General features: G+C 34.9%; 1 protein-coding gene across 1 annotated transcript in view; it reads right to left on the reverse strand.

The window, feature by feature from the left end:
* The window catches only part of LOC136031460 (prolyl endopeptidase-like), a gene marked incomplete in the record, with an annotated part of 140705 nt that overhangs the window by 6389 nt on the left and 108448 nt on the right, over window positions 1-25868 (reverse strand). Inside the window, 4 exon segments of the mRNA XM_065711075.1 lie at window positions 372-519; window positions 5010-5222; window positions 14146-14294; window positions 16955-17068. Coding sequence (XP_065567147.1) covers window positions 372-519; window positions 5010-5222; window positions 14146-14294; window positions 16955-17068 — 624 coding nt within the window.

Here is a 25868-nt window from a genome sequence, read left to right on the forward strand (position 1 = left end):
AGAGAGAGAGCTAATATGACGTATAAATACATAGGACTAGTTTTCACATGTAATTTTTAATAGTCTCCAGATTGCTTGATTAGAATCTTTAATTTGCAATCTCAGCCCCAATGCTTAAATATACTACCCAGGTGTAAATGGTTATCATATTTTAAATCTTGAAACAAAAATGTTTTTTTTTCAGGCAATTATTACAAGCAAAAATGGGATATGTAAACTACACTCAGGTCGGAATGGCCTTTTCTATTGCTAAAAATTAAAAAGTCTTCAATTTTTAATTGCAAGAATTGCGTTGTTTTTACAAAAAAAGAAAAGAAAAATCCAACCCTTAATAACAAGACCACAGAAATAACAAAAGAGAAATGATATACCTGAGCCCCATTTGATGGCCTTCGAATGTTATGTAGTGGAGAATACTTGATAATGCTATTGAAATGCTCCTTTTCATCAGGTGTGCCATAATCGGTACACCACGCATATCCAATGGTAAACTTATGAAAACGAAGCATGTCCATTACTCTGAAAAAACCATATCTTTACATAAAATTCATCTGTACATGCGAGATGATATAACCGACGTACCTTTTGACAAGATGAAACAAAAAAAAACATAAAAAAAGTATATACAACAGAAAAATAACAAATATAGCTTGAAAACTTGTGAATCACCATAAGAAGACCTAGTGTGTAGCTATTTCACTACCAATTTACTTATCTTTTGCTTATAATTTTCCCTCATAATGCTATGCCAATATTTTATTTTTTCTTTATTTTCGTTTGCCTAAAAAATTGAAAGAAGAGCTTCTTTAAAGCAAAGACAGAGTCACACACACTCCTGCCTGTTTGTGTTAAAATACACTTCCCCTCCCCTATCCAGAAAAGTAGAGATAAGCAATAATTCTGAAATTTGAACAATTATTAAACTTAGGTAGCTTTTCAAGGAACTGACTTTACTTGTGGTAATGTTGTTTTTTTTTAGTTTCGGCACTTATTTTTAGCGAAGATCCAACGCAAACCGAATCTGGTTATAAGACTGCCAAGTAAAAATATAGCTCAAATTGAAAAACTGAAAAGGAAATTATTTGAAATTTGTCCATGCTTCATTTGTCCAACTCAACGTGCCACGACAGACTGATATGTTAATCCCGGCCCAGATTCTGCAAGATTTTCAATAGTTCTATTTATTCCCAGAACTATTTCACTTTTTAAATGAGTAGATCAGGATCGCTTTACAGCCCTGATATTAGGTTTATTAGATTAGGTCGTTGGTATCAGATCAGTGCTGTGATATAACCCTTATTAGATTTATAGGCTGTTAACAATTTAAACTTGGCACTAAAAATCAATAATTATTTACATTTTCCACTAGGTCTTGATTTACTTTCCGAGTATAGCTAATCCATATCATATTAATTTAGTATAGGCAACAGGTAGGATGTGTTTCGGCGAGCACCCTACGCCTTTTCTTTCCTGAATCCGCATGTAAATACTGTAGTTAAAAACTTTAGCTCTTAATATGTCTAGCTTAGAGGGCGTAAAAGATAAGAAAAATTGAACAGAAACATTAATATTTAATAGAATAATATTTTTTCTACAATTTCAAAATTTTTAATAGAGTAGTATCCATGGGTAGTAGGAGGCTTGATTATCCTGATGTAAAGCTACGACCTTTTGGTTACAATATTGTTTCTTTTCCGTCCACTACTTTACACAAGCAGAGTAAACAAAAAGGAAGACAAAATCATTGAAAGACTCAAGTCATAAAAAACACAAGATCATCAAAGACACAAAAAAACACGAGAAGTTAATTAAAAGAAAGAGCGAATGATTCCTTTAGGTGAATATAGAGTAACTAATTTACTGTTACGGAAAGATCGCTTTTAGGTAAAGCAAAATTCAAGATACCGGTAAAAGTCAGTCTCGATTCGTATTAAATTAAATAAATAAAAAAAAAGTTTTTCTTACCTGAAAGTGAGGAACGACATCAAAACTTAAAACGAACAGAAATTACTCCATATATGAAAGGGGCTATTTCCTCCTCAACGCCCAGCTCTTTAAGCTAAAGTTTGACTCTTACTCTCAAATATACTTTTTAAAACAGTAAAAAAAATTTCTTTATGCCACTACGCCCGCTAGACGTTGATGGTTATGGTGATACTTTCAGGAATTTATCAAAATTCAAGCATAACACACAACTCACATAAATACGTAAAACATTGATTCGCGCTTTTCTAACTTAACAGCAGACGTCACGAACAAGCTCTCACAAATCACTTTGTGACACATGTATCACTCTCACAAATCACTGTTACTTCAACTCCATAGCACCTTAAAGACCGTCAAACCACACACAGTCCGTACATAACACCAGAGTTTAGCTTCCGAATCGTTTCCATTTATTGTGGTCATCCATACGATTCCACTAGCTTCACGGTCTTGCGCTCAACTATTGTGCCTGTGGTTGACCACCTTTTTGATAGACCAGCCCGGTGCATTCTCGCGAGAATCGTCTCGAAGTGTAACAAAATAATTGAAAATTGTGTGCCTTTCACAAGGGCTGTGGAGAGGATATTAGTTTCGGGTGTTACCAACAGATGGCAATCAGAGTCTCAGCCCTAACAATACAAACATGTTTGTATTTGTTTGCTAGTTATTTGGCCACGTCTTTGGTTAAAGATTACATGTTTTACATACTTAATTATATATTTATATCCAAATCTTGTAATGAAAACGCGTAAAATTTATGCATGGATTACATATTTTTAACTTGACAAAAAAGTGTCAAGGTCACGAAATATTTTTTTATACTAGGGGGTCGTGTCATGAAAAAGGTTGAAAAACGCTGGTCTAGATAAAGCTCGTCTTCTATGAGTACACTAGCTTAATGTTCACTTTCACAAACATAAGAACCTGACACCGGGAAGAGCTAAGTGGTCTACAAACAGTGAAATCTAACCAGTAAAAAGAATCTACTTATAGAATAAGCAAAAGGCTTCAATCCAAGGGATTAATCCTACAGCATTATTAAACACAAAATATTTACATTTATCTAAATTAAGAAATAGCCATATGACATGCCAATTTGAGAACAGCTATGAGATGCAAAATATGATGAGTCAGAAAAACCTGTCCAACAGGTACTTCGAATCCCAGACAGCACGCTGGTAGTACAGGTGTTAAGAATATAAGGCGAAAGCATACGTAAGACAATATGCCCCCCGAAAAAAATTCCACAAGCCAACTTAAGGGGCAAGTGAGAATGCTAGTACCAAAATTTCAAAACCAAAAATCCCAAAAGCGTTAATCCCAAGTTGATGCAAAGCAAACCAAACTTGCGAATACTAAACGCTGTCGAATGCTTTGAGAATTTTCCAAACCCAAAAATAGAGACTATAATAGTTTTGACTAGCTTCCTTCAAAATATGAACATGATCTTGATAAGCACGTTGGTAACTATGCTTTTCACTGAAACCAAATTGAATGCTATCATATTTAGTCAAATCAGGAATATGCGGAAGAAATATATACTCATACCAGTCACATATGTCAATGAAAAGAGAAGCTGGCTTCGCTAGACAGCTCGCAAATATTACCATGTGGTTCTATAGGCTAACTCTAGTTTACTCTTATTAGCTCTCAATCGCTTCAAAAGCAAACTCTTAACTAAGAAGATAATCGTTAGAGTACCAAGGACAGTGAAAATAAAAATCTAATTATTTGGCTGGTGAGATATGGCATGGGTAAGAATCAACGACTAACTCTACTTTTCTTTACTTTTTTTCTGCTTTTCTTTACTTTACTTCCCTTACTTTTCTTTAAATAACTTATTTTGTGGATTTCTTTTTTTTCAGTCAATATACAAACGAAAGACGATACATTAGCTATTTTTAAGCAATTCTTTGTTTTGAGCAACATATTTTCATTGGTTATTCTTATTTTTTCAGCAAATTTAGATCCTTCTCTTAGAAAAAAATTTAAGCAATATCACAATTCTGGCACGGTAGGTAAATGGATAAATCTGAGACTTGTCAATCCAGTAATATCTTATCCTTTTAGTGTAAGGTATAACTGCAGGCTCTTAACAAAATTGATTTTTTTTTAGAGGGAAAACTTGTTTTTAAAACGGAAAATATGGATGCTTAAAAAAAGTTACTTGTAAAACAGGGATCTGGAAAACGATATATTCGACATACGCCAGCAGTGAGGTCGGATTTTTCGCCAGACATCGTCTGCACTAAGGCTTACAGTACCCTACCACTTGAACTGAGAGGTAGGAGATCCCTTAGTTCTTTCAAAAAGAGAATAAAAAATTATCTTGTTTTGAATTAGTTTAAATTGAATAAAAAATCTAACTAGAAAAGTGACTTTAGCCATTATTGAGTATTTTTTTTTGTGTGTGCGTGGAGATTGGAGTGGTTTGCTCCTGGATAAAAAGGTGGGGACTTGTAAGGATATTCTTGTTGGTAGGGGCCATGATTGTAATCGCGAAGTGGAGGGAGAATCATATTGCGTATTTGTTTTTGAGGTGATATGGGACTCAGCATGCATTTTTTGCGTAGAGATGAGAGATTATGTATGTTATGACTGTTATAATTTTTTTTAACAAACCCAAATGAACTGAACTGATACAAATACCCAGTATTGGTAAGTTGGGAATAAATTAGTCTTGAAGCAATCTTTACAAACTGATTACTTTTTATTTTGATTTTCTGCTTCTGAAATACAAGTTTAGCGTTGAATTTCAAGAAAAACTCCAAGCCATTCATAGAATTTTTTTTTTTTTTTATGAACGGGGATAACTATTATGTGACTTAGAACCAAGAAAAACTCCGATAGATCGACAGATTTGACTATGACGCGGCTCAGGCATTAAAAAAACTTAAATATCTGGCGAATCGATCATCAGTAAAAGGAACTATCTCAGATTACTTTAGGCTTATATGGACTTTAGAACAGACGTAACTATGGTGTGACACGGGCAAAACTGTTAAATTTTACTATCGACTTACCCAACCATAGGTATTGCAGCAGCATAAAGTTCTGGCCTTTGGTTGACGCAAGCACCAACTAGCATGCCTCCATGCGACCCACCCATTATGGCCAACTTATTACTTGAAGTGTATTTTGCATCTATAAGGTATTCCGCTCCGGCGATAAAATCATCAATACAATTCTGTCGATTTAATAATCGCCCAGCGTTTTGCCACTCTTCTCCATATTCTCTAAAAAGCAAAGGAATGAATATACAAACTATCAAATATTTGTATTTCCAATACAAAATTCAAAGAAAATAATTTTTCTTTAAATTCATCAATAAATTCATTACTACTCCACATATAATTCAGACTATAGCATACAGAATTTAATTTATCAATGGTGGTGCACAAAAAGTGAATGCTCCTGGATCTTATAGCGCAGTTTCAAGCATTTTATTTCACGATCAGTGAAAGGGGGGCTCCTTCCCTTCTTTTCGAATGAGTTACCCCCTTGACCAATGGGAAAAAGCAAGGATGATCATTCATCCTACTATTCATTTTCTAAAGTTATTTTATTATCATCTCGTGTGCTTCACTTATTTTTTTTTCTTTGGCAAGATCACACTCAGCCTGCGTTTTTTCTGATCCAACTATTACATGGAAGGATTTTTAGAAGAAAACAGTTCCAAATAAAACAGTCTATGGCAAGCTACAGACATGTTCTTGTCCTGATTCAGCACAAAAACGCAAAGGTTTTTAGACTCTACAAGTCTATGAAAAGTAAGCAGAAATGATACTAATTATAGTTGCGACGGCACGTTAACCTAGTAAAGAACAAACCACGGCCAATAGTAACAAAGAATTCACAAACTCATTTCTTCAGCCTGTTTGAAATAACAAGCAACTTGGTTCTTGCCTTCTCTGTTGTGCTTGGTAGAAAACTCACCCATATATTTTTTAGGGGTAGACGTCAATCCGGTAGCTCCCCTGGAATACAGATTTGTTTGATGTGGCCGCATCAACATTTTTTAGTTTATTTATTGTTATTTTTTTTCAGTGTTTGTACAGTTTATCGTTTGGGTCTCAAGTGAAGTGGCCATATGTCTTTCACCATTTTAAATACTTTTTTAGAAGTTTTTTTAAGGATTAATTCAGATTTTCCTTTATAAATCTTATACTTATATATATTATATAATATATATATATATATATATATATATATAATATATATATGTTATATATATATGTTATATATATATATATATATATATATATATATATATATATATATATATATATATATATATATATATATATATATATATATATATATATATATATATATATCCGGCGGAATCACGAATTCGGTTGAATATTTATTGTAGTGAGCTTGTGCACGCATTACGTCTCGCTGAACAGTCAGCTGTACCGTCAAGACGGGTGTGGCCTGGTACCTAAGTACCAGGCTGGTCTGCAAATGTTAATCTGCAAAACGCGTGTAATTCGGCAAAATTTTGGCTTTTGGTTTGGTATGAGGCTGGCTGTCCACGAGACGGTTGGGTGAATAAGCTTCGAATTCGTAGTAAACGTAAATTTGCAAAAGAACTTCCACTACACAGTAGTACAATTAATCGTTCTTCATCTCAGACTATCCTTACCCATCCAAATAAACTTTGGTCTTCATTGTTTAAAGAAAGATCTCATGTAACAATGACCTCAACATCTCGAGATAATTGGGTTCAGCATTATAGAAATGAATTTTCTGCTCCTGATATCAGGCATCAAAAAAGTTTCGGTGTGAAACTGGATGATTTCTTCTCACGTAAGCGATAAGAAAACAGTCCGGGTGTTATAATTACGAGGTGTTCTAACCGTACTGCTATTAGAAAACCAAAAAAAAAAGAAATCGCGCAGTTGTGATAGTATATCAATTCATCACCTGCTGTTTTGCAGCGAGTTGTTCTTTGAGCATTTTGCCCTGCTTTTTCAAATGATTTTTAACCTGGGTATAGTGCCTGATTCTTTTTCAATAGGAATATTAACACCTGTGCCTAAAAAGGGAAAGCCTCTTAGCCAGAGCTCGTCATTCCGACCTATAACTGTGGCTACAATTTTTTGTAAGTTATTTGAGGCACTTATTGTTGATGAACTGCGTTCAAAATGCACAGTTCCTGACCATCAAATCGGTTTTCAGCCTAGTCTAGGTTGTGGCCACGCTCTTTCTGCTCTTGTTTCAGCCTTGATAGATGCTGAGAAAAGCGGTGAGAGCATAGCTCTCGCTGCGCATGATTTCGGAAGGGCCTTCGATTCACTAATTCATGATCAGATTATATTAGATATGGGCCTAGCAGGTGTTAACCCAAGTATGTTAAACCCTTTATGTAATATGTATCAAAATTTAAAAGCTAGGCTTAAGCTACCGACAACACTAAACCTGACAAATAACCTGGTCCTTCCCGTTAAAAAATCGTTAAACCGCATTCTAAGTCAAATCTGACATACATTCTAAGAGGGATTTATCTATCGTTAATAAGCTATGCAGACGATGTACTTAATCTGAGCCGCCTACTTCGCGGTTTAGAGGAGAATTTTATCCAGTTTCAAGTAGAATATGGAAAAATAGGCCTTCAGTTTAATGAAAAGAAATCAGATGTGTTGTTGTTTAATGCTAAACAAGGGTCTGCTGTTGATATTAGGCTGGGTGGTGCTACTGTTCGGCTTGCCTAACACATAGTTTATTTGGGGATCCCTATTGGTCGGTCTATGCTTGAAACACGTCATCTTTTGCAGAGTCATCTGCAGAAACGGATCTCTTTAGCGTATAGCCGTGTTGTAGTTTATAAGCGTCAGTTTGATCGGCGGATTTTGGCCCATCTGTATAATGCAATGACACTACCCCATTATCTGTATTTAAGTTCCTTTTGGAGGATATTCCAAAAGGAAGATAAGAATGAATTGCGGTTTACATATTATAAAAATGCGAAGTACCTCTTACGGCTTCCACCATGTATTGTATTGTGACCGTATTGTGACAAGTCGGTATGAGGTTATCGACCCAAATGAAGCGATAATAGCCCAGATCGCCAGATATAACTCTAATATTGTTACTCATCCTTGGGCAATTATTTTGAGGCAATAGGTTTTGTTTTTTGTAGTTAGATATCCATTTTTTCTTTATTTTTCTTGTGTTTGTGTATTCTTTTGTGGTGTGTTTTTTGCTTTTTTGTCTTATGCTCCATCTGTTTCTTTTGATGGGAAATATATATATATATATATATATATATATATATATATATATATATATATATATATATATATATATATATATATATATATATATATATATATATATATATATATATATATACTAGCTGTTGGGGTGGCACTTCGCGCCACCCCAACACCTAGTTGGTGGGGCGCTTCGCGCCCCCCAAGCCCCCCGCGCGCGTAAGTCGTTACGCGCCATATTAGTTACGCGCCATTGTAGTTGTGTCCCTGTGTCCCACCTGTGAATATAGATAGATTTATATATGTGTTTCAAACTACGTAAAAATTGCGAATATACAACATTCTTGGCTTTCCCATTGTCTGTCCATATACAAAGCCGTATGTACTAATAATGACGTCATATGCAAACGCTCTTTTTACAAACAAACAAACATGCATAAACACAACTCGTTTTTATATAGATAGATAGATAGATAGATACAATACAAATTAACTACGTAAAACTTGTGAATATACAACAGTCTTCGCTGTCCCATTGTCTGTGCGTATAAATAGATTGTCAGGTTTACCGACCCTCAAAGATGCAACATACAATTGTACATTGGTAAAGCAATCTGTATTAAGATCTATACCGCATTTTTCTAGTGATTGCCCTTGAGCTTTGTTGATGGTGGTTGCAAATGCTAATCGAATTGGGAATTGCAATCTTTTAAATTGAAAAAGCAGATCCGTTGGAAACATGGGAATGCGAGGAATAAGAACAGCCTCACCCTCATAAGGCCCTGTCAAGATTGTGGCCTCTATTAGGTTTTCCATTGTTTTTTTACGGCAAGTCGCGTGCCATTGCAAAGCTTTGGTGGGTTGATATTTCTTAAAAGTATTATTGGTACGCCTATTTTTAGTTGTAGCACGTGTGGTGGAAACCCTGAAGGATCTATGGAATTTAAAAATTCAGATGGATAATTAACCGCTTCATTTGGTTCCAAAATACAAATTAACTGCGTAAAACTTGCGAATATACAACATTCTTCGCTGTCCAATTGTCGCTGCATATAAATAGATTGTCAGGTTTACCGACCCTCGAACATGCAACGTACAATTGTCCATGGGAAAAACAATCAGTATTAAGATCTATACCACATTTTTCTAATGATTGACCTTGAGCTTTGTTAATGGTGATTGCAAATGCTAATCGAATTGGGAATTACAATCTTTTAAATTGAAAAGGCAGATCCGTTGGAATCATGGGAATGCGAGGAATAAGAACAGCCTCACCCTCAAAAGGCCCTGTCAAGATTGTGGCCTCTATTAGGTTTTCCATTGGTTTTTTTAAATACTTTTTCAATCAATTCATTTTTGGACGTCACTAAATTACAGAAATCAGCAGGTAGTTGTATACGTCCTGAAATTGAGTCTACTGGGAGCTTTCCGTTTCCCATTGCCAGCAAATGATCTGAAAATGTTTGACCAGAGTCATCGTTTTGCAATCGGACACGCATATTTGTAGTTAATTTTAATGTTTTTACGTGTGCCCATAAATTAGAATTTTTCAGGCAAGCATTCATTTCGTCTGCAGGAGTTGATCTAGGTATTATAGGTAATGTTTGCCTGAAATCTCCCGCAAGCAATATTAATGTGCTGCCAAAGGGTTTCGACTTCCCTCGCAAATCTTTCAAGCATTGATCCAGAGCCTCGAGCGATTTTTTGTGTGCCATTGTGCACTCATCCCAAATAATAAGTTTGCATTGCTGCAATACTTTACCCATCCCAGATGATTTGGAAATATTGCACGTGGGAGTTTCTGTAGAATGCAAGTTCAGAGGCAATTTCAAAGCGGAATGAGCAGTTCTTCCACCAGGCAGCAATGTTGCGGCTATTCCGGACGACGCAATTGCCAACGCTATATCATTTTTTGATCGAATTGATGCCAGAATCAGTTTTATCACAAACGTTTTACCAGTACCTCCTGGCGCATCCAAAAAGAAAATTTCTCCAACGTTGTTATCGACACAATGCATTATCGTATCATAAATGTCTTTTTGTTCCGACGTTAACTTGGAAATGTTATTTCGTACATACGACAATAGATCACTCGTACTGTAACTTTGTTCACGATCCAATTCTACACATGTCGAAACAGCAGCGATACGGTTAGGTGAAGGCATTCCCAAATCCTGAAGAGGTTTGTTTGCCATACGTACGCACAAATCTTCTATAACAACTAAAGTGTAGTTATAAATTTCTGATGTAAAATCAAAAGTCATATCTGACGTCTCTAACTGTTTTCGATGGAGTATATCTTCGGACATTTTTGACTTATATTTTTCCCATAACTCTGCAGGAGCTGATGGAGAGCAAGTTGTTAAAATGATGCCAAACAATGCACGAATTTGACTTGGGGTTGACGTTTCGCACGCGTCATTGATGCAGTTATCCCAGTGTTGGTCATTCTCCAATAAATTCAGAGCTTGCCATGCACTACGGTAAGTGTCATGTATAGTACCATTTACAGTCCTCAAATACTCAAAGGATGTCGGACCGGGTACATTCACCAAAAGCAGGCGTAGAAAGAAGCATTCATGTTGATTGGGGTGAACGGTGTAGAGTCTTCCTATCGTGGTATCTTTGAAGATGGTAGGTTGGCCGTCGACTGACTTACCCTGTTTTCGACGTTCAAATACTTTATTTTTAGTATTCCACGTGTAATACGAAGGCACTTCAGTATACAGCAGTTTTTTTTGCAAAAGAATCATTTTTGCAAAGCGAAAAAAAAGCTGTTAATGTTGTATCCGGTGGATTCAGGACTCTTTGTTGCACGTTGGTTTCCGTGAAATAAACACGTTGACCATTCTGTAAATGTACCGCTAAGTGAACAACAGCTGGACTACGTTCATGTATCGGAAATGAAAGAATTCGCCAAACAGCTTCATTACTGCTTATGTATCTTCCAGCCTGATATTGTACGATTTCATCGAAATCTTTGATTTCGGGCTTCAAGCCAAAAACTGCCATGTCACTGCCTTTGTTGACGTATTTACATATGTATTTGATTGCCTTTACGGAGTTACAGTATTCAACGTTTATGTGTGCATTAAATGTTTTTGATAATAATGGGGAATATGGAACAACCCACTGGTTATCTACTTCGATGGTGGTACCGTTACGCTTCTTTATTATTGCTGTTTTACCGCCATCTTCAGTAGATCTTCTTCTATATTGTGGGTAACCATCATTGCCAGTAATTGTGTTTGATACTAAAAGTCGAGGATATTGCTTTGTGCACCTTCCTTTGGCCATGCATGGTGAATTTTCGTTCAGTGCACCGCAAGGTCCATGTATCATATTTTTTACAATAATATCATGTAACCCCTTATCGACATTTTTATCAGGTATTTCAGCGGAAATCACATCATCAATTTCTTTCGAAGTAATTTTTTTATGTAGCCAGATTAGTATATGTGCGTGTGGCAAACCTCGTTTTTGCCATTCCACTGAGTACATCCAGCATCGCACTGACCCAAACACTTAAAGTTTTACAATGTAGTTTATCACTGATTTCAACTTTTGCCGGAAGACACGGGCCGTAATGTCATGCCTATGAACCGCCGATTGTCCTTGAAGTAAAAGCTGCAGTATCTCGTCCCAAGATTGATTACATGTAAATGTAATAAATAAATCTGGACGACCATAGAGACGAACATACGCAATAGCATCTTGAGCATATTCATGCATATGACGGGGACTGCCAGCATATGACGAAGGTAAAATTGTTAATCTTCCAACGTTTGTGGTATTACCGTCATTTATAACTGCATCTCGCAAATGAATGTATTGTTCAGAGCGGAGCTTGGCCTGATTCAGGCGGATATATAGCAAACGTTCTGATTCAATTTTAGCATACATATCAACGACGAATTGGTGAAACAATTCGCGGCATTTTAAAATATAATTTTCTTCATCCTGCCGAATCATTAGTCTATAGGAATAATAATGCATTGCACTGCATTTCTTATTCATTTCTTTGTTAGTGGCTGGATTCATCAATTTAATATTAAAGTGATAGCCGTCGGCTCCATCCCAAAAAATGATAGGATATTGTAGGGCATCGTAGCATCGATGAGTTTCAGCAATTCTTAACAACTGGGCGTTTCGCTTATGAAGAATAATATCTCGAGGTAAAAACTGATCACCGACCATAACGATTGCCACTTCGTCGATAGTTGGAGCATTGTATCTACGCACATGTTGGCCAGGAGGCGTTTTGTCAGCGGAAATAACAATTTTATGCGTATCAGTAGGCATCAAATCGATGGCTGTTTTGAACAGACGCACTAAATTATTATTTTCGTGGAAAAGATGTTGCAATTGGGAAACGATTGTCCTTTCAACGTTGGGAGAATTTCGCAACGTGCATTCAATTCAGAATTTCTATCACTGATGAAGTACAACTGTAAAAATTTATGATTCTCGCCTGAGAATGGTAGAAGGGACCCTGCTCTATGATAAATTTGCCCTTTTACTTTGAAAGTAGACATAAATTGATCTGGATTTTCGATTTGGGCTCCAAACGACGTCATTTGGAAACATGAGTTGTATTTTCTGATTTTTGACAAAAAACGCTTAGATTCTGACGTAGTTCCAGTAAGGAAAGTCTTCAATGGCTCTGGTGGTGCAGCCAATAGAGGAAGTTTAACTTTTCCTGAGGCGCAACACATTCCCATTGTTTCACCATTGAATTTCAATGCCTTGCAATAGGGACAAATTTTAGACATTGTCCCGATTTGAACACATCTACTCAAGCTATAATCATCGACTGGGTTGTACCTGAATGCCAGGCGATAACTTTCAGGTTGCTCTGATTCCTCGGCACGCTTTCTTTTCTTACTTTCTCTATCAGCAGCAAGCCTGATTTCTTGCTGTTCTTGTGATTCCTCGGCACGCTTTCTTTTCTTACTTTCTCTATCAGCAGCAAGCCTGATTTCTTGCTGTTCTTGTAATTCCTCGGCACGCCTTTTTTTTTCACTTTCTCTTTTAGCAGCAAGTCTGCTTCCGCGTTGCTCTGGTAGTTCCTCGGCACGCTTTCTGTTCTTTCTTTCTCTATCAGCCTCAAGCCTGTTTCCTTGCTGTTCTTTTGATTCCTCGGCACGCTTTCTGTTCTTTCTTTCTCTATCAGCCTCAAGCCTGTTTCCTTGCTGTTCTTTTGATTCCTCGGCACGCCTTCTTTTTTCACTTTCTCTTTTAGCAGCAAGTCTGCTTTCGCGTTGCTCTGGTAGTTCCTCGGCACGCTTTCTTTTCTGACTTTCTCTATCAGCAGCAAGTTTTTTGGCATAGACTCTTTGAGCATCTTCATCGGCTTTTGCCATTGTAAGTTCATCAGTCATTTTAAACTTAAACATTAATAGATTTCTACGTGAACATATGTCCTAAATATCTTGAATGACGTCACCGTCAAAGCAAAAATGACGACAACTAATTTCATGACGTCAGTCAACACAGAAACATGACGTCACCTGATCCACAGACAGACACACAGACAGACAACTTATTTTTATATATATATAGATTTATTTTATATATATATATATATATATATATATATATATATATATATATATATACATATATATACATATATATATATTTATTTTGCAAAGACCCAACGAATAGGGCCAGAATCCAAATATCTTGAGGAAACAATGAAGGAGGGCTGGCCTGGTAGGTATTTGCAACCCCTACCCCCCTTACCGTTATACATGAAAGCGAAAATACAGTTTACATGAAAGTGAAAAGAATTGAAAAATCATATCGATGTTATCCTAATTGAAAAAAGATGCCACATTTTTTCAAGAAGAGATGCAACAGTTTCTACAGACTGAATAACTTCTTCTAGCGGGTGTTAAAGTACCAAAAGTGTAGAAAAAATATACATATAAGGGCTTACCCCCCTCCACGAATATTTGCCAAGGCAAATACACCATTAAAATCATGTATGAATGCTAAACGGAAAACACTGAAGCTTGGCTTCATGCTTATATTGAATCCACCATATCCATAAAGAAGTGTAGGAGCGGAGCTATCCAATTTAAGATCCTGAAAAAAAGAGCAAAACTAAAGACATTGAACTTGAAGAATACATAAAATAAAACAATTTCCTTAAAAAAAACTTCGAGATTTAAAAACAAAATCTCACACATTTTTTTTCGTTTATTTACCCATTTTGCGTTCACTCAGTCAATTATAAATCTGGCAGTGAATAACATTACCAGACAGTTAGTGGTAACATGCTGTAAGCAAGGTGCGACTCTGCCTAATAGTAACTGAAAAGAAAAAGGATTTTGATAACAATAAGTGTATGAAGGGATTTGGCGTTTTATGAAAAATTCCAAATATATAAAATTAATAAAATTTAGTGTTATCCAATTAAGTTTAAGCTACGGGTCTGAGAAAATTTGCCTAATTTTTGAAAAAGGGGAGAAACATACCCAAAACTCATGGGGTCTTATGGAAAATGCCACCATCAGATCAGCGTAAGAGAGAATTGTACCGTAGACTTTTAAGCTCCTATCTATATGACCCTTGAGGGATAAACTATAAGTTATACAGTTTGCGCATTGTTTAAATATAGTATTTGTTAATGAAAAACAAACTGACATTTTTCGGGAAGAATTTGCAAGGATTTACCTTCTCTAAGGCTGATGAGTTTTCCACGCTGAGAGAAGGTTCCAAGGGAAATTGTCACCAGGGAGGGTATTGTCTGAGGAGGATTTCCCCATCATGGGGGGGGGGCATTTTCCGGGGCATATATTCCACAGAGGGGCTGTAGAAAGCTGCTGAATTTTCCACGCGGAGAGAATGTTCCAGGGGAAAGTGTCACCAGGGAGGGTATGCATATTTCGAGATATATATTCCACAGAGGGGGTGATTTCTGGCATGATTTGAAAAATGATTAGACATTAAATAAAAAAATCTTTTATTCAAATTAAGGCAAGAAGAAATTTTTAGGGGAATTATCCACAAGAAATTGTTAGGGTATTTTCAGCAAGGAGTGCACTGTCCGGGGAAAATTTCTGAGTGTGGGGGGGATTCATCAAAGATTTTCCAGTATTATTTGAAAAACAATCAGAAAAAAATAGGTTTTTTCAACTGAAAGTAAGGAGCAGTATTAAAACTTAAAACAAATTATTACTAAAATCAGAGTAAAAATCACGCTGAAATTTTCAGACTGAAAATTTCTGAAAAAAAATCTTAAAAAAAAAATATATATATATATATATATATATATATATATATATATATATATATATATATATATATATGACAGACCTAGCTGACAGACCACAGATTACCAGGCACTTTTCCAAATCATCAATATTTAAATATATATATACATATATATATATATATATATATATATATATATATATATATATATATTATATATAATATATATATATATATATATATATATATTTAAATATTGACGATTTGGAAAAGTGCCTGGTAATCTGTGGTCTGTCAGCTAGGGAAGTTTCTTCACTTAATGAAATTTTACCGAGATTTGCAGATGATGTCCATTATACGATGGCTGCTAGGACGGAAAAGGAACTCTGTCCTCCTTTGAAAAGTGGTTTGCTATACATTGAAAAATGGATGAGACTTAAATGCTGAACTCAAACCACAAGAAAAGCTCCTTGGTAATATATGGTAGAGGCCCAAATATTATCCTTGGATCGAGCAGATAAAGTCAAGTGGAAACATCATCATACGTGCGAAATCAGTGAAGTTTGTAGGAGTTGTACTAGCTGAGTGCCTCAGCTTTAAGAATCACGCCCGTCACATTTCTGCCAAGATCTCTCATAGTATTGGAATGATAAAAAAAGAACTTATACATATATTGTTGGATAATATCCTAAGGATACCTTATTCCTTTCTTGCTTTATTCCTCTCTTTATTCCTCAGCTAGTATACTGCATTACTGCAGGGTCTTCTACGTTCGTAGTTCATCTACATCCATTGTGAATTCTTCAAAATAAAGTGGTTAGAGCGCTGACGGGCTTACATAAACGTTCTTCAGTGATGTCCAACTGTGAAGAGCTTAAGATATTACCCATTTTTGGCCTGGTGAAATTTTATAATGCTCTATTTATGTCTAAGTATCAAAAAGATTTGTCGCCCAAATGCTTAAGGGTCTTCTTTTTTACCGGTTCCAGATGTTCACGAAAATAATATAAGGAGTCCCAGTCAGTTCAGATATCCTGGAGTAGTTAATACTCGTAAAATAATTTTATGGCATCAAATCTCCTTAAAGACAAATACGAGAAAGGGTTGGATATATCAGCAAGTTTTTCATTTTCATGAGCCTTTTTGCACTAATTAAGTTACAAGTTTATATTTTTCCACGTGGATCACAGGCCAGTTTTGGCAAGGAATGAGCTATAGCATTCCCAATTTTTCACTAATATTATCGCTGATTACGAAACTTTGTTATGGATTCATGCCGCAAGAGATAAATTCTAGAAACAAGATACAAGAGAAAGAGAGAGAGAGAGAGAGAGAGAGAGAGAGAGAGAGAGAGAGAGAGAGAGAGAGAGAGAGAGAGAGAGAGAGAGAGAGAGAGAGAGAGAGAGAGAGAGAGAGAGAGAGAGAGAGAGAGAGAGAGAGAGAGAGAGAGAGAGAGAGAGAGAGAGAGAGAGAGAGAGAGAAAGAGAGAGAGAGAGAGTGAGAGAGAGAGAGGAAATAAAGATTATTACCTTTTTATGTACAATAAACATGGGTACTTTGGTGCCATCTTTACTAGAGTAGAAAATTTGCTTCGTCATAAATTTTGTTGCATCAAGTTTATCCAAATGGACTACACGAATAACCTAAAAAATTATGAAAGTTGAATATTCAAGACACACTATTCAAAATCTGGAACGAAAACAGATGGGCATCTGATAAAAGAAACTTTTGGCGCATTTATAGTCCCTGTGAAAGAAGTAATTTTTCAACAAGGCCTCACCTTTAACCTGCACTAAAAGGCCAAGATACTTATCATAGGGTTCATTATTTTTATATCTATCCAATCACCGAGACCGATTATGCTACTGCTTAAATTTTTTCTTGGAGAGTCACACAGACTTGCTTAAAATAGAATTTTTCTTTTTTCAATAATATTCAACCGATTTCTAATGTACTTTTAATCTAGAAATATAGATTATTTTCAAGAAATTGTTGAGTGAAACATTAATTAAACGTCGGAATACAGCTTTAACTACCTATAGTTTTCCACAAGAGAAACTATATAGACAACTATACCTATTTCAGCGAAACTTTAAGCTTCGTGTAACACACGGTTTTGTGGCAGTTCCGCAGCTGTGACATCTGTGTCTGCATAGTAGCATGACAGGATTACTATACTATAGGACGTGTTGGCTAGATATTAATCCATTTACTGAAGCAGAACTATGATAGAACTTCGACTTTTTCTCATAGAATGATCTAAAATTGCTTCAAAAAGGAAAAATTTCCCTATTTCCACATGTTTCTCATAACTTTAAACAGGTTTTCTATCTACAAAGACCCAAAATTTGGAAGTATAATTCAGCTTAATTACAGTTAATCTCAGATGGTCTCAATGGATATAGCTCAACATCAGCTATGGAATAGACGCAAAATTATCACTTTCAGCAAAAAATAACAGAAAAATAAAATTGTTTAAAACTCGCACAGAGAACAGAAATCTTAAAATGTGTTTAAGTAAATATTTTTAATTAAAATGGTCTTAATTAAATAAAATCATTTAATACGACACAAAAATACTAGTACCGATGACAGAGCAGACTACTGAGGAGATGTTGAAAGTTCAAAAGAAAGCTATTTTTTTTTAACCAAATTTTAGATTTCAATTAAAAATCTAAGCTTATTTGGGTAGCACCAAGAGGATTTTTGAAAGCAGAAAGATTTTTTCGAAAATTTTTCAAACCTAAATAATAATTTTAATTCAGTACAGAGGAAATGGGGCTAGATTAGGATTTCATTCAGAGTGAGATTTCACCAATACTAGTTTTGGATATGCTAATTTAATTCAAATCCAACTTTACAACTGCTACTACTAGTGCAGCCATTTTTACTCCTACTTTGAATACGCCTAAAACGACCGTTTTTGCCGAGTTCATCGCAATTACTCATGGTTCTTATCTGTTGACAAATTGGAAAAATAGCTGGTCTGAGAGTATTTTAGTCGTAATCCACCCCCATCCTTTTAGGAAAGGTCTTTTTATCTGGATTAAAAACCCTTTGATTCTTTTGATTCCAGAAATACAATTACTGTCACTAGTATTACTCCTAGTAATACTAGTAAAATTACTCCTAGTAAAGGATAAAAATCCTTTTATCTGGGTTCAAAACCCTTTGATTCAAATCTGGAAATACAATTACTGTCGCAAGTATTACCTTGTAATGGTAGTAATATTACTCCTAGTAAATTATAAAAACTCTTTGATCTGGTTCAAAACCCTTTGATTTTTTAAAAATTCAAATTCAGAAATACAACTACTGTCAGTAATATTTACTCCTTGTAAAACTAGTAATATTACTCCTAGTAAAGGATACAAATCATTTCATCTGGATTCAAAACCCTTTGATTCTTTTACTTCAAATCTAGAAATGCAACTACTGTCACATAGTATTACTACTTGTAATACTAGTATTATTACTCCTAGTTAAGGATAAAAATTCTTTTATCTGGGTTCAAAATCCTTTGATTCTTTTGATTCAAATCCAGAAATACAACTACTGTTACTAGTATTACTCCTAGTAACACTAGTAAAATTACTCCTAGTAAAGGATGAAATCCTTTTATCTAGGTTCAAAACCCTTTGATTCTTTTACTTCAAATCTAGAAATGCAACTACTGTCACATAGTATTACTACTTGTAATACTAGTATTATTACTCCTAGTTAAGGATAAAAATTCTTTTATCTGGGTTCAAAATCCTTTGATTCTTTTGATTCAAATCCAGAAATACAACTACTGTCACTAGTATTACTCCTAGTAACACTAGTAAAATTACTCCTAGTAAAGGATGAAATCCTTTTATCTGGGTTCAAAACCCTTTGATTCTTTTGATTCAAATCCAGAAATACAACTACTGTCACTAGTATTACTCCTAGTAACACTAGTAAAATTACTCCTAGTAAAGGATGAAATCCTTTTATCTGGGTTCAAAACCCTTTGATTCTTTTACTTCAAATCTAGAAATGCAACTACTGTCACATAGTATTACTACTTGTAATACTAGTATTATTACTCTAGTTAAGATAAAAATTCTTTTATCTGGGTTCAAAATCCTTTGATTCTTTTGATTCAAATCCAGAAATACAACTACTGTCACTAGTATTACTCCTAGTAACACTAGTAAAATTACTCCTAGTAAAGGATGAAATCCTTTTATCTGGGTTCAAAACCCTTTGATTCTTTTGATTCAAATCCAGAAATACAACTACTGTCACTAGTATTACTCCTAGTAACACTAGTAAATTACTCCTAGTAAAGGATGAAATCCTTTTATCTGGGTTCAAAACCCTTTGATTCTTTTGATTCAAATCCAGAAATACAACTACTGTCACTAGTATTACTCCTAGTAACACTAGTAAAATTACTCCTAGTAAAGGATGAAATCCTTTTATCTGGGTTCAAAACCCTTTGATTCTTTTGATTCAAATCCAGAAATAAAACTACTGTCACTAGTATTACTCCTAGTAACACTAGTAAACTTACTCCTAGTAAAGGATGAAATCCTTTTATCTGGGTTCAAAACCCTTTGATTCTTTTGATTCAAATCCAGAAATACAACTACTGTCACTAGTATTACTCCTAGTAACACTAGTAAAATTACTCCTAGTAAAGGATGAAATCCTTTTATCTGGGTTCAAAACCCTTTGATTCTTTTGATTCAAATCCAGAAATACAACTACTGTCACTAGTATTACTCCTAGTAACACTAGTAAAATTACTCCTTCCTTTTATCTGGGTTCAAAACCCTTTGATTCTTTTGATTCAAATCCAGAAATAAAACTACTGTCACTAGTATTACTCCTAGTAACACTAGTAAAATTACTCCTTCCTTTTATCTGGGTTCAAAACCCTTTGATTCTTTTGATTTAATTCCAGAAATACAACTACTGTCACTAGTATAAATCCTTTTGCCACTACATGTAGATCTAAGGTAATCCGGGCGAGGAATACTACAGTAAATACTACTCATGGCATTTCTCAAAGGAGAATAGGTCTGAAAATGTTTTTTTTTAATATATTTTGACCCCCGTTCCTTTCCCTTCTTACGCCCCACACAAGGACAAATACTTTAATTTAGGCTCAATAGATGTCTGGCTAGCTATCAACATATGTCAAGTCAAAACCAAAACTTGTTTGACTTGAATTCAAATTTAGTTGATTTGAAGTTATTGAATTTGAAGTGACAAATAATAAATTTTAATGTCTATTTAAAAGTACAAATTCAAATTTAAGCATCATGTTTGATTCACGGTGTTTACTAATACTGTTTTAAAAACAAGGGTTTCTAAACATGTATTTTGATGAAGGAAAAAAAGAGGTATTTTGAGCGAGTCTAGTAGCACCCGTTGCTCAAATGCAATGGGGGGTTTCTGAAAAGACGGTGCTGAACCACTAAGATGGAGCGGATAACTAAAATATTTAAACTAATAGAGAGTTTAAAGGCATATTTACATTGGCAAGGGAAAACTTTGTCACGAGAATCAATAAATAGAAAAATCAATACATTCCTGAAAAAAGACTGTCCGAAGGATGGGAAGAAACTTGTTGAGAAAAGGGAAGTTGAAAAAAGGAGGGAAAAGAAAAGCTGAGAAGAAAAAAAAAATTAGAAAGAGACTAGTAAAAAGTACAAGTATTGGATATACTATTCGCATAACAATGAGAAACATAACATAAAATTATTCTTGTTCGAAAAATAAGAATGAAGAATAATTCAATGGACTCTGATGCAATAAACTCCTCAATTATTTCAATTGGGATTAGTGGTGATAAAACTAATAATCAGTCACCTTTTGGTGACAAACCAAGTGAGAAACAAGTCAATATCTGGCAATGGCACCTTGAGGGTCAAATTGGATGGACATAATAACGACATTAATTTCGACAGCGACCAATGTTTCCTATGACCATACACAAATCCCAAGGGATAACTTTCGAATTTGTTGGCGTTGACCTCCATAATCCTGTCTATAATTACACTGAGTTGTACGTAACATTTTTCCGTGTTAAACGACAAAATAACTAGGAAGTTCGGCTACCATCTGAAAATGAACGTCGGACGTGCAATATTATGTGGAAGGAAGATTGAAAGCTCAAGGAAACCTCTATTAGTTTTTTTTTATAAATCAAACATAAAATAATTGAGCGTAGATATCTGCATATTTTTTCTCGAAAACAGTTTGATATTTTTTTCTAAAAATTGGCACACTGGCATTTTCTGGCATAAAAAAAGAAATAGGTACTTAATTATTTCGGGGGAAATTTTTTTTTTTCAGGGTGATCATGTCAAACCTATGATGACTTCATAACATCGTGCGGTATTCCAATTAGAAAAAGTGGTTCATTCTTTGCACTCAGCAATAGTCGTATTATTTTTCACTTCAGAGCAGCTGGACTGGAATAACAAATTTAATATAGCGACAGCGAGTATCATAATTATACAAGCCTGCACTGTGTCGAAAACCAGGGACCAAACAAAGCTCGTTCTTCCAAGGTTGCTTCCCAGGAGAATACAAACCCTTTAAATATTATGATTCTTTCAGGAACGTTATTTACTAAGCTGCGGCTGTCGCGGCAACCGTGATAAACAGGACGGAGAAATACAATGTTCACATCAAGGGCACCGGCAGGGGGGACATGGCCTCCTCCTGGAAATTTGGGACTATAAAGCAATTATAAGAAAACCAAAGGAAAGAGAGCAGAATAGGCAAAAACCATGGAAAAAATGTGTTTTGCCCCATTGTTGGCTGCCTGTGAATACATTTTGACCAAAATAAAAGCTCTAATTTAGGGGTGAATGGCCCATTTCGAGTTTTCCACAAACATTTTTCTATATAATTTGGTTGGAGCAGCAAAAAAAAAAAAAAAAATAAAATTCTTAATATCAATGAATGGTAAGTAAATAACGATCCTTATCAATAACGAAAGTATAGGAGCCTGACTATCGATAACATTCAATCAAAGAATCAGCTTTTTGTGATGATCCAAAATTTGTATTTGTTTATTAGTAATTAACAAATACAAATAACAACTTAATAAGGGGCAATTTCGGTAAAAACACGCCGTCAACTTTCGCATGCATTGCAAGAGTACCCATGAGCTGATATATGAAGCCACTATAATCAGAAATGTTTCCCGTGAACGGAATGCTGGGAATTTCTGTATTCCCCCCCCCCCTAGAGTTTTTGTGTTTTAATATCATTATTTCCATGAGTGATTGTTTTTATCTAGTTGTCACTTTGAAAAAGATTTAATTTTTTATAGTTATGAAGTATAAAGGTGTCAAATATATTAGTTTTTGGTATTCAAAATTAAATTAAAAATATAGAGTTAAAAATTTTTATCTGGTTTTCTTAATCTTAGTTTTAATGTTTTACTTTAAACAAACTACCTTGATAATGAGTACTTTTTATAAACACTAGTCTAAAGGCATTAAATATTTTGGTGTTTGATAACCAAGTTCAAAACTATCGATATTGTTAAAAAATATCCGTCCAACGCTTCAGCATTGCTCAACAGAACTGAATGCTGGGAGTTTATATCTTAGTTTTTGTAAGTAAGCTTTGTTTTGCGTATTTTTTTGCAATTACTTACTTTTTTTCGTTTTTATATACTTTTACTTTAGTTGACATACATTTTCCATTTCCTTTAGAAAAATGTTAGTCTCTAAGCTTCATGAAATAAATATAAAAAAAAATTCAACTGAAAATAAGGAGCAATAATAAACTTAAAACGAAGAGAAATTATTATGCATATAAGGGGAATTGTCCCCTCCTCAACACTTCGCTCTTCACGGTACAGTTTTTCGACACTTTAAAAAAGTTACTTATTGTTCTAATTAAATGACCCTCGTGTTTCAGGGGTCGTTTGTAAAGAGTTCGGACAAAATTTAAACTCGTTTTTTGTTTAATTTCTGATCTTTTATAAATAAGGCCAGGATACCTGGCCCCATCTCCACGGATTACCCTCAAGACTTACACTTAACATCTCCACGAATAAAATTTTTTTCGGTAAAGAGAAAGCAAGACATACAAAGAAATTTCGTATAGGAATTCTGGCAAATTCACCCAGTGTAAAATTTCCCCTGAAAAGTTCACCCCCCGGAAACTTCCCTCTCCATGGAAAATTCTCCCAGCAGAAAATTCGTCCTACCCTCCGACCCAAAAATATATATGCATACTTCCCAATAAAAAATAAAACAATGGGCAAATTTTATAACTTAAAAACCTTTCTCCAGGGACTTTAGGGGGTCCTTTTATGTCCAAAGACATAGTTATTGGGCCTTTCAATTATGAGTCAATTCAACAATGTCAATTCAACTATCTCAAAATTTGATCGGACAATTTTGGGAAAAAAGTGGCGTGGCAGGGGGTCTAGTTGTCCTCCATTTTTTTGGTCACTTAAAAAGTGCACTAGAACTAGAATGAACATTCTATCGACATTCTAGGTCCACTGGGTCGGTACGATCACCCCTAGAAGAAAAAAACAAATAAAGCACGCATCCGTGATCTTTCTTTTTGGCAAAAATTATAAAATTCAGCATTTTTGCAGATATGAGCTTGAAACCTCTACAATAGGGTTCTTTGATACGCTGAATCTGATGACGTGTTTTTCATTAAAACTATATATTGGAGAGGGTCTTTCTTCCTTTTTTCGAAAATCAGACAATTTTTCTCAGGCCCGTAGCTTTTGATGGGTAAGATTAAACTTAATGAAACTTAAGTATTTGGAATCAGCATAATAAGCCAATTCTTTTGATATATCTATTGGTATAAAATTCCGTTTTTTAGAGTTTCGGTTAGTACTGAGCCTGGTCGCCCCTTACTTGCAGTTCTTTACCACGAACTGTTTGATTATCCATCAAAATACAAATAGAGATCATTGGAATATTGATAGTTTTTTTCTGCGCTACCAAAAGTATTGTATTCATAAAACTTTACAGTTTCATGAAATATAATTAAACAAATAGAAAAGGTTGTCAACTAAAGTAAGGCACAAGTTTAAAACTTAAGATAAATATAAATTACTCTGTATATAACGAGGACTGCCCCCTTCTCAACACTTTGTTCATTAAACACATAGTTTTTAGTGCTTTAAAAAACCTTAAAAAGCCAAACTTCACAGTAAAGAGTAAGGAGCTAAGGAGCAGACAGCCCCCTTCATACAAAGAATATTCTGTTCAAATAGGTTCTTTTCCATGCTTTCAGTTGAAACTTTTTTTTTTTTAATTTAACTTCTGATTTTTTTCCAAATCATACCCAGGCCTAAACAAGATATTATTTGAGGTACCAGTCCCTTAAATGCCAGGTTAATTGCTTTCAATAATTGTACGATCATCAGTGTCGTCCTACGTTTAAATTTGCAATTTCAATTTTGGGTAAAATTTGAATATACTTCAAAAAACTGGCTATGAATAATTTTGGTGAAAAGTCCTTATCAATATTACTATTAAAGAATTTAAGTTGGATGAAAAGGAGTATTATTGTTTGTATGGATGGAAATTCTATGAGACTTTTGATCTTCTACATAACTGAAGCCATCACAACCTCTACAATAGGATTTTCTTGTCGATAAATACATTACACAAATACGTTTAAATACATTGAAGTACTGCATATAAATAGAAAAAGACAATATTACCATTTAGAAATTGCTGAGAACTAAGTTTCTAGCAGTATTTCCCACCCCAAAGTAATTTCACAGTGGGGCTGATGATGACCTTTTCCACCTATTTCCACCTTGCCTTTTCCACCTATGTGCTTTTAGACCTGGGAATGTAACATTTTAGCTGAATAGAGAAACATTTTAATTAATTCTTACTCTGCCTACCTTTATCAAGATTTATCTGAAGCATTAGGAAGAGTAAGCAGTTTGTCCATTAAAATACACTTTTGTAGGAATCCACCCTACCCTCACCTAAACAATGACTCACCCCCCTTCATTATAGCTGATACGCAATTACAGATCACGAAACGTAGCCTAATTTCATTACAAATAAAGCGAATCAACTTGGTTGAATCCAGTACTGCCACCGTTTGGCATTACTTCTTTTGCAACTGAGAAGCCTAAAATATAGTTGTTGATACTTTTAATCATTTAGCTTCACAGAATTTTAAATTGATTGTAAATTCGTCCTCTTCGGGGAAAAGTCGTAGTTTAGCGCCCTAAACTACCTAAACTGTCACCCAACCACCACTGCTGTTTTGGCGTCTAGCTCCCCTGAAAAATTTTCTGCCGGCGCGCTTGGTCAACATTAATCTACGGTTCGAAGAAAAGCGAAACCGAGAATCAACCACATAAAAGCCTGCCGTGAACCAAGTACCAAGAACTGAGTGAAGCTCGGTCTCTTCGTATTATACATAAATATTCATATAGATACATCTGGCCTA

Source organism: Artemia franciscana, chromosome 9 (assembly GCF_032884065.1).
Source record: "Artemia franciscana chromosome 9, ASM3288406v1, whole genome shotgun sequence".
NCBI classification, from domain to species: Eukaryota; Metazoa; Arthropoda; class Branchiopoda; order Anostraca; family Artemiidae; genus Artemia; species Artemia franciscana.